General features: G+C 42.9%; 1 protein-coding gene across 3 annotated transcripts in view; it reads right to left on the bottom strand.

Annotated features, from left to right (window-relative positions):
* Window positions 1-1,324: 1,324 nt before the first annotated feature.
* The window catches only part of ddx41 (DEAD-box helicase 41), an 87,239-nt gene continuing 77,833 nt past the window's right edge, over window positions 1,325-10,730 (bottom strand). For all 3 annotated transcript variants that reach the window (XM_072483234.1, XM_072483237.1, XM_072483235.1), the window contains 3 exons: window positions 6,813-6,884; window positions 2,973-3,083; window positions 1,325-1,892 (listed from right to left, as the gene is read on the bottom strand). In XM_072483234.1, coding sequence (XP_072339335.1) covers window positions 1,756-1,892; window positions 2,973-3,083; window positions 6,813-6,884 — 320 coding nt within the window. In that variant the 3' untranslated portion in view covers window positions 1,325-1,755. The remainder of the gene's footprint in view (window positions 1,893-2,972; window positions 3,084-6,812; window positions 6,885-10,730) is intronic.

Genomic DNA, 10,730 nt, shown 5'->3' with positions numbered 1-10,730 from the left:
CTCAACCTACTACAGTGTTCCAATGAAGGTCAACGCCAGCTCAAGGGACAGCATCGCATCTTTCAATATGGCACTTTACAACCATCCCAATTTTAGATCGTGACCTCTGCCCCCATTTTGTTTCATGTTTCTTTACTGCTTTGCTTTTTTTTTCCTTTCTTCTCTAGTTCCTTTACTTCGCTTCAGACAGCTGCTACCCTGCCATTTACATCTCCTCCAAATACATATTTTGTGTCTTTACTTGTCTCATTCCCTCTACTTTGGGCTTTTTCTCCATAAAACCTTTCGTTATTTAAGCCCTCCTGCCCTCCACACTATCACAGACCCTCCCTTTTGTTCTTCTTCCTACCCACTCCTTCCACTTGCTTAAAACATTACATTTTTAGCTTTACCCAGGTCTGATGAAAGGTCACAGGCCTGAAGCCTTAATTCTGTTTCACTTTCCACAGATGCTGCCAAACCTGCGGAGTATTTCCAGCAGTTTCTGTTTTGATTTCGTGTTTCCAGCGTCCATTTGCTTTTGTTTCAGTTCCCGAATCTGGTTTTGCTACATCTCATGATTGCTTCCTTTCCCAGAACTTTGCTGTTCTCCCACTTACTGCTTAAGAACACCCCTTGGGCAGCATCCAGTTCATCAGTTTTACTTTGGAACTGATCTATACATCAGTTCCATTATCCCAGCTCTGCCTCACACCTATCAACTTTCTGATTTTATCAATATTCTCAGCCTGCAAATCAGATATTGATTTTTTAAAAAGACTCGCAAAGCTGTTTTGTGTCCTCTGACTTATACTCAATATCACGCAGCCTACTCTTACTCATCTCCACCGCATCCTTCCTCCCTCTCCAGTTCCTGTTTTAATTTTGTTATTTTCTGTGCTGGCCACAGAATAATCAAGGCTTTCCAATCAGGCTGATTAATTTGCTTTTCCTTCTGAATCGATTATGTAATTCCGGTATCGCTGAATTTTAAAAAAGAGACCTTGTCGAAACCTTTCACCTTGCACGTGTGAGGGCAGACACAAAAATGTCAAATTTCAAATGGAGCAACAATTTATACTACATGAGGAAAGGGTGCTGATTTGTTGGCAAGTTGACTTTGATTGGCTGAGACAATGCCATGAAGAATGCACCAGGAAAATATTGTTCCCCCGAGTTTTAGTTTATTAAAAAAAAAGGCACAATGCTTGGACATGTTCCTTTTGTCTGCAAAGGACAGACTCCTGCATATGAATATATGTGGAATGGATGCTCATGAAGAAGTTGGGGTCACTTTTGCATTCCAGGATGATCTTGGAGTAGGGAGAGAGAGATACTCAACACATTATTTCAGAAATAATAGACTTTATTTTCAACAAATACAGTTACTTTCTTGGTCAGTTGAGTGTCTAACACGTCAATGAAGATCACCCAGCAAGAACATCCATCAAGATACTGAGGATTATGTAAGAATATATCCCATTTACTGAAGTCCATTGTTAAGGTGCAGGTTGACAAAAGCCAATACTTGTTCATCGTAGTCTTAACATCCAAATAAGGCAGCAAGCTGCTCGACAAACTGAAGCGTTCTGCAACAATGAAATGTTGCCTTTTAAAATTGCAGGTAAATGTGCTGTCAGCTGATCAAGAAAACATGAACATTGGGGAAATGCATGGAGCTGGTCACAGAATTACACACCTGGTCTTTCTCTCTCTGTCTGCGTGCGGTGCACAGATTCGTTCACGGAGCTGCTAGTTGCACTGGGATGTATCAAGTTAGAAGTCCATTGAGCTGTGAGCCAGATAGTCCTTGCGCCCAATGTTGCTGACCTGCTTCGTCTGCATGGCCTCCAGTTTTGGACAGTCTGTGATACGATGGCCCAAACCACCACAAAAGGTGCAGCCTCTTTCACCTGAACAAAGAACCAGAATTACATTAAATAGCAAATACATTTCCACCAGTGCTCATGCAGCCTCAATGTCTACAGTGCCTACACCACAAAGGAGGCGGGGATTTCACTCCTTTGTCGATAGCCTTCTGAAAGTCCAAATAAACCACATCCACTGGCTCCCTCTCATGAACTCTACATCCTCGAATGATTCCTTTTGTAAATCTATGCTGACTCTGCTGATTCTGCCACTGTTTTCCAAGTGCTCCGCTATTAAATCTTTTGTAATGGACTCTCGAATTTTCCCTACCATCGTTATCAGGCTGACTGGTCTATGATTCCCCGTTTTCTCTCTACCTCACTTTTTAAATAGCGGGGTTCCTCATTACACAATAAATTAATATTTTTTATTTGTTCATGAGATGTGAGCATCACCTGCTGGGTGAGCAGTTATTGCCAATCCTTAATTGCCCTTGAAGGACAGATAAAAGTCAGCCACATTGCTGTGGATCTGGAGTTGCATGTAGGCCAGACCAGGACATTAGTGAACCAGATAATCAACAATGGTTTCATGGTCATCATTAGAATTTCAACTGCAAATTTTATTAGATTCAAATTTCACCATCTGCAGTGGTGGGATTCGAATGCGGGTCTCTGGACAACTAATCCAGTGACAATACAGTATGCCACTACCTCCCCTTTCTACAGGAGGGAGAGGGAAAAACCAAAGAAACAAGCAACTTTCCTCACTGACAATAACACAAACCAGGCAGTCATCTGTACACCTCGTTGTTGGGTGTGTGGAGTGCTGATATCAGGAAGAAATTTAATTTTGAATTGTTCAGTGATCTTCTCAAGAGTAAAACAAAAATGTTACATATCATCTAGAAATAAGCTGGTCTCAGTACAGCCCAAAGCTGCACCACCCAAAGCCTAGCCCTCTTGGAATCTCGCTTTGCACAAAATGACTGCTGTATTTCCCTACACTTTGACAGACGTGAGTTGTGGCGTGGCACAAGACTTTCTATTCAGCTTTCTAAAGTTGGCCATCTGCAAATAGAAGGGTTAAGCTAAAGGCCATTTACAGCCAACAGACCAACGTACCTCCAATATCTAGCATAGTCTCATCTCCGGTCTGAAGGACTTGTAGAACAGGCGGGACTTTTTGCTTAGCTTCCAGTAACAGAGCCTTCAGATCCATTAACACCGACTCATCTGTAAGGAAAACATGCTTTAGCAAATCTCGCAAACACTAAAATGCACTGCAACAATTTATTTCTTGTAGTTTACATTTAGAGTATCAAATATAGATACAAGTCTGTCCAACATAACAAGCCTCACAGCAATTGAACACAGCCACAGTACATATATCCACAGACTTTCACATATTTGCACACCCACTCCTGAAGATGGTTACTCTTGGCCAGGGTACAGCTCCACAGAAACTGCCTGTCATCCAGCAACGTGCATTTTTAACAAGTGATCATTCTTCCCATCAATCTGGATACGATTGCCTGCAGGCTACATGTTTCTGGCAGACTGGCACCACAGCCAAAACTGATTCTGTCCGCACCTAGTACTCACACACACATGCACTCTGCAATGTGAGACACGACACAGGGAGTCAAAGTAAAAACCTTTGCCCTCCCAAGCCTACGGACATTGCAACTAATGGAAGTTCCCCACTTACCAGCCAGACCGAGGTTGGAAACTCAGCTCAGAGTGGAAATCCAGCGAGGACCACAATTAAATGATGTAAGGACAAACAAAATACGCAATTGAGCATTTCATGAGCCAAGTTAAGTATCTTCAATGGTTTCCAAGAGCTGTGTTCAACCGTTAGCTGTATAGCTATATACGTTTGTTGTCCAGAGTAACTCTGAAACTCAAGACATTCACAGAAATAGAGATGGGGAACAGGAGAAAGGAAACTCCCAATTAATATCACCTTGATTTGTAGTTGTTGCCAAATACAGCTTCTCTAACACTGTTTCAGTTATATACTAAAAGGTGCAGTCACTATAACATCCACTGTCAATTCATAAGCCAGTTCTTGCCAATGTAAACCACAGTCTTCCAGTTCCGAATAATTGTAGTCAGTTCTGAAATGCAGCAAGACCAGGACAGCATTCAGGCTTGAGTTGATAAGTGGCAAGTAACATTCATGCACGCAAGTGTCAGGCAATGTGCACATCCAAAAATAGAAAATCTAACCATCTCCTCATGACATTCAATGACATTACCACTGCTGAATCCTCCACTATCGACATCCTGGAGTTTATCATTGATCAGAAACTGAACTGAACCGGTCACATAAATATGGCGGCTGCAAGAGCAGGTCAGAGGCTGGGAATCCTGCGGCGAGTAACTCACTTCCTGACTCTCAAAAGCCTGTCCACCGCCTACAAGGCACAAGTCAGGAGTGTGATGGAATTATCTCCGCTTGCTTGGATCACTGCAGCTCCAACAACATTAACGTCACCCAAAAGGCTGGATACCATCTATATTCAGAACAAAGCAGTCTGCTTGATGAGCACCCATCCATTAATTTAAACATTCACTCCTCTCCACAACTGATTCCTCAACTATATACAATCTATATCAATGATTTGGATGAAGGGGGTAAATGTATATTTGATAATGACACCAAGGTAAGTAGGAAAGTAAGTTGTCAAGGGGAGACAGAGACTGTGCAAAGGGATATGGACGTGTTAAATGAGTGCGCAAAAATTTGGCAGATGGAGAATAATGTGGGAAAATGTAAACTTGTCCACTTTGGCAGGAAGAATAGAAAAACAGCATATCATTGAAATGGAGAGATTGCAGAAATTGGTGATACAGAGGGATCTAGTTACCCTGGTACATAATCACATAATGTTAGTATACAGGCCCAGCAAGTGATTAGATAGGCAAATGGAATGTTGGTGTTTATTGCAAGGGGAATGGAATATAAAAGTAGGGAAGTTTTGCTGTCGCTGTACAGGGTCTTGGTGAGACATATAGAACACAGTGAAGCCAGTGTCCATTGGCATACCACAGGGATCTGTGCTGGGCCCCCTATTTATCATTTATATAAATGACACAGCTGACTATGTGGGGGGTAGAATCTGTAAGTTTGCAGATGTCACGAAGATTGGCCGGGTAGTTAACAGTTATGTTGAGTGTCTTGGGTTACAGGAAGATATAGATGGGATGGTCAAATGGGCAGAAAGGCGGCAGATGGAATTTAACCCTGAAAAGTGTGAGGTGATACACTTTGGAAGGAGTAATTGACAAGTATTCAATGAATGGCCTGACACTGGGAAGTTCCAAGGAACCTTGGTGTGTTTGTCCATAGAACTCTGAAGGCAGAAGGGCAGGTTATTTGGTGGTGAAAAAGGCATATGGGACATTTCCCTTTATCATTCGAGGCATAGATTACAAAAGCAGGGAGGTCATGTTGGAGTTGTATTGAACTTTGGTGAGGTCACAGCTGGAGTCCTGTGTGCAATTCTGGTCTCCACATTATAAAAAGGATGAGATTGCACTGGAAAGGGTGCAGAGGCGATTCACCAGGATGTTGCTTGGGATGGAATATTTAAGTTATGAAGAGAGTTTGGATAACCTAGGGTTGATTTCGTGGGAGAGGCGGGTCATCTCACATCCTTTAAAAAGTACCTGGATGAGCACTTGGCATATCATTCAAGGCTATGGGCCACATGCTGGCAAATGGGATTAGATAGGCAGGTCATATGTCTTTCATGTGTCAATGCAGACCCGATGGGCCGACTGTTTTGTGACTGTGTACAGTTTTGGTCTCTTTATTTGGAAAAAAAAGATATAGGTTGGAATTCTCCACTTGGAAAATTATGTCATCCCGTCAGAGATGAATCGTCCATAATTTGCGCTTGCGCTGGAAGCGATAATCCAGAGGCGATTCCCTATCCTATGACATGGAAATTTATGCATGGAGGAGATTGCGAAGGATTACCTCGGGATTACCGCAATTGGGCTGCTGTTTTGAGCATACGGCGAGGTTCGGCGGCTGGACTCCCTCCGGTGACGCAATTGCTCCTCCTCCCACCACAGTACGTGGGTGACCTGCTCCCGCCCCACGATCCCCCACCAAAGACCCCCCCCCCATAAAAGCCCCCGACCCGGGTTCTGTCATTACAGAGGCCCTTACTAGAGACCCCCAATAAGGGAGGCCCCCATCAGGAAGCCCTCCCATAAGAGAGGACCCCCCCCACCATAAGAGATCCCCATTAGAGAGATCTCCACCGGAGACCACCCCATAAGAGAGATCCCCACCAAAGATCTCCCATAAGAGAGACTCTCACCCCCCCCCCCCCCACCCCCCCACCCCCCCAATTGAGAGATCCCTGCCTGGAAGCCCCCCATAAGCGAGCCCCTGCCTGGAAACCCCCCTATTACAGAGATCCCTGCATTTGTGAGGGCCTCTCGTATGGGGGGGGTTCCAGAAACCCACCTCAGCATTCACCTGAGGAAACAGCTGCGCTCCAAAAACAAACCTGTTGGACTTTAATCTGGTGTTGTAAGACTTCTTGCTGTTCCTGTGAAACACAGTAGCTGCAGTGTGTACCATCTACACGATGCACTGCTGGAACTCACCAAAGCTCCTTCAACGACATCTTCCAACCCCACAACCTCTACCTCATGGAAGTACAGGGGCAGTAGACGTATGGGAACACCAACACCTGTCAGTTCCCCTCCAAGCTACATATCGTCCTGACTTGGAACTACATCACTGTTCCTTGACTGTTGTGGGATCATAATCCTGGAACTCCCTCCATAGTAGCACTGTGGGTGTACATGCATCGTATGGACCTCAGCAGCTTAAGAAGGCAGCTCATCACCACCACCTCAAGGACAATTAGGAATGGGTAACAAAAGCTGGCCTTGCCAGAGACATACACATTTCATGAAAATTTTTTTTAAACTTACCACAAGCCTTGTTGATGAATGTCGTGGCTATCCCTGTTTTCCCTGATCGACCAGTACGTCCAATTCTGTGAACTGAACATAGAGAAAGCGCTGAGATTTAAGGGACTTTTGAAAACAGAATCACGCTGACAGTAGCCGAATTCATCAGCCACACAAAGGCCAGGCGTCATACTGGGCAAGTGAACTGAGCAAAGAAAATGATTTACATGGGTTTGACTTCTCAAGCTGGAATCTAAAGTATTATATTTTGAATTTTGCCCATTAATCCAGGGATCGTTTGAACTGTAGCCCCATGGAGTTGTGCATCAAGCTCCAATTACACTAGTAAACACACTGATCGCCAGCAGGACAATTTTCCATTGTCCCTGAACAAAACCAGAGGTGACTGTATTTGATACTGGGTTTGAGTAGGAGAAGCAAGAAAACAAAGATTTTAAATTTAAGCACAGCAAACTTCGAGGATATGAGAAACAAATTGCTGACAGTAAACTGGGTTGAGCTGTTAACGTATAATCATTGAGACTTTGGGAAGTATTTGAGTAAGTAACTCACATAATACAAAACCAGAACATGCGGATAAAGCAACCATAAGAGTCAGTTTCAAGCCAAAAGCTTTATGCTAATACAAGCAAAAAATGAAATTTAGGAGATTGAAAGTGTTATAAATACAAAAAGGGTAAAAAATAAGGTAATAAGAGATGCAGAAAGTGAATTTAAAGAAAGGGGTAGCAACGCTAACATTGAAGTTTTTTTTAAAATTTGTTTTAATAAATTTAGAGTACCCAAGTCATTTCTTCCAATTAAGGGGCAATTTAGCATGGCCAATCCACCTCGCCTGCACATCTTTGGGTTGCAGTAGCGAAACCCACGCAAACACAGGGAGAATGTGCAAACTCAACATGGACAGTGACCCAGAGTCAGGATCGAACCTGGGACCTTGGCGCCGTGAGGCAACAGGGTTAACCCACTGCACTAGCGTGCTGCCCCACATTGAAGTTTTTATAATTATTTTTTTAAAAGATTAGGTAGTACAAGAGAATCTAAAATGAAGTCAAGGAAAGAACTTACTGATTTTAATGCACGTGTGAAAAATGTTCATGGAGAAAATAATGGGATTTAAGGTAGACAAAACGCCAGAATCCAAGAACATAGGAAATGGGAGCACTGTTAAATAGGACTATGGTTGATCGTCAACCGCAAATCCACTTTCCCAACCATTGCCCTCTACTCTTATTGTCTAAAAAAATCTTTCTCAGCCATCAATATGCTCAAAGATACTCAATGACTGATCACCCATAGTTCTCTTGGATAGAGAATTACAAAGACCACAAGAAGAAATTTCTCATCTTTAATCCTAATTGACCCCTTTCCCCGAGATTGTGACTCCATGATCTAGATTTTCCAACCAGGTGAATTAGTCGCATAATGGCTACCCCATTAAGCCATCTTAAGAATCTTATATGTTTTTATGAGATCTGTTTTCATAATTTTAGGAGTTCAGAAGAATATGCCCATTCTACTCAATCTTCCCTCATTGGACAGCCCTCTAATCACAGGAATCAACCTGGTGAACCTTCATCGCAACTCCTCTAAGGCAAGTATACGCTTCCTATAGTAGAGAGCCAAAACTATATATGATGCTCCATATGTGGTCTCACCAAAGCCCTATATAGTTAGAGCAAGACATCCTTACTCTTGGAACAGTCCAAAGAAGAGTCATATTCAATTTGAAATATCAAGTCTGTTTCTCTCGGGGCGGCACATGGCACAGTGGTTAGCATTGCTGCCTATGGCACTGAGGACCCTGGTTCGAATCCCGGCCCTGGGTCACTGTCCGTGTGGAGTTTGCATATTCTACCCGTGTCTGTGTGGGTTTCACCCCCACAACCCAAAGATGTGCAGGTTAGGTGGATTGGCCACGCTAAATTGCCCCTTAATTGGAAGATTATTATTTTTAAAGTCTGTTTTTCTCTCTCCACAGATGCTGCCAAATCTGAGTTACCCAGCACTTTCTGTTCTTATTTCAGATTTCATGGAATCATACAATCCCTACAGTGCAGAAAGAGGCCATTCGGCCCATTGAGAGTCTGCACTGACCCTTGGAAAGAGCACTCTACTTAAGCCCAAATCTCCACCCTATCCCCGTAACTAGGGGGCAATTTAGCATGGCCAATCCACCTAACCTGCATATCTTTGGACTGTCGGAGGAAATTGGAGCACCCGGAGGAAACCCATGCAGACATGGGGAGAAAGTGCAAACTCCGCACAGTCACCCGAGGCAGGAATTGAACCCGGATCCCTGGAGCTGTGAGGCAGCAGTGCTAACCACTGTGCTGCCCCGGATGGAATATGGCAGACTGGCAGTACAGCAAGACAGTGTCGCAGGTTCCTCCAGCTAGGTGACCATGTCACATGACTCCCACCACTTTTGGCTTTGAGGCAGCAGTACTAACCACTGTGCCACCATTTCAGGCATCCACATTATTTTGCTTTTATTTATATGAATATACTCAGAATTCTCCATATTATACTCCATCTGTGCCCTTTTTGTCTGCTCACTTAATCCATCTATAATCCTTTGAAACTATTTGTGTCCTCCTCATTGCTTTCAACCTTTATATCGTCAGAAAACTTGGATATATTACACTTGGTTCTCCCATTTAAACCTTTGATATGGACTTTAAATTGTTGAGGACCAAGCCTGTGACACTCTGCTAGTTACACCCTATCTTCCTAAAAGTTACTTGTTAACTTCTACTCTTGTTTTAAGACATTAAGCAAATCGTGAATTCATGCCTAAATATTAACCCCAATCCCATGAGTATGACAAACCTCTTACTTGGCAACATACTGAATGCCTTCGGAATGTCCAAATATACCACATCCACTCCTTTCCCTTTATCTACCCCGCTAGTTATAATTTCAAAATACGGTGACAGAGTTTTTAAGCATGATTTCTCTTTCATAAACTATGATAACCATATTGTGATTTTCCAACTGCTCTATTACCATTTCCTTACGAACAGATTCTGTCATTTTTCTCTACTTCTGATATCAAGCTAGCTGGCCTACAGTTTCCTGTTTTCTCTCTCCCTCCATTCTTGAATAGTGGGCTTATCCTTGATATCTCCCAATCTACATGAGCCTTTCTAGGTTCACAGGGCAGTTCTGGAAGATCCCCCCAGCCACCTTTTTTAAAAAGCAAAAGAGACTTGTATTCATGTAGCGCCTGTTGTGACTCGCAATGCCCAAAGCATTTTACAGCCAATTAAATACTTTTTAAAGTATATTCATTGTTGTAAGAAAGAGGGCAGCTAATTTGAAAGGGTGTAGTTTTAGACATTATATTGGAATTAGTTTTAAAATTCTAGCTATCCACTAAGTGCTGAAGGGTTTAAATTCCTCTGTTCCATCTGTGCTGACGTTGTTAGCTGGAGGAAACCCCAAGGACACATTGTTCTGGTGATGGGGCCCCAGGAAAGAGAATCAACAGGTGGTCATTATTAAGGATGGAAATGAACAATGTGGGACCGTTCACCATTTTGCTCTGGTGGCAGATTGTCTGGAAGTAGACAGAAAGGGAGGCATAATCACAAAGGACTTTGACCAAGAGTCATCCAGACTCGAAACGTTAGCTCCCTTTTCTCTCCATAGATGCTGTAAGACCTGCTGTGATTGTCCAGTATTTTCTGTTTATGTTTCAGATTCCAGCATCCGCAGTAATTTTCTTTTATCACAAAGAACTGCTAAGTTTTACCTTGGGAAACAAGTATTATAAATTAGAGGAATCAGACAGGGAGGTTATTGATACCCACAGGGCTGATAACAAGAAACCAAATTTAAATATTAGAGGACAGCATGCATGTGTCTTTGTATGAATTGGATTTAATTAAGTAGAAGTCCTATGTTATGATTGGA

The sequence above is a fragment of the Scyliorhinus torazame genome, chromosome 18 (genome assembly GCF_047496885.1).
Source record: "Scyliorhinus torazame isolate Kashiwa2021f chromosome 18, sScyTor2.1, whole genome shotgun sequence".
Taxonomy (NCBI): Eukaryota; Metazoa; Chordata; class Chondrichthyes; order Carcharhiniformes; family Scyliorhinidae; genus Scyliorhinus; species Scyliorhinus torazame.
Note: the sequence above shows the minus strand (reverse complement) of the source record. Positions and strands in the feature narration are given on the sequence as shown.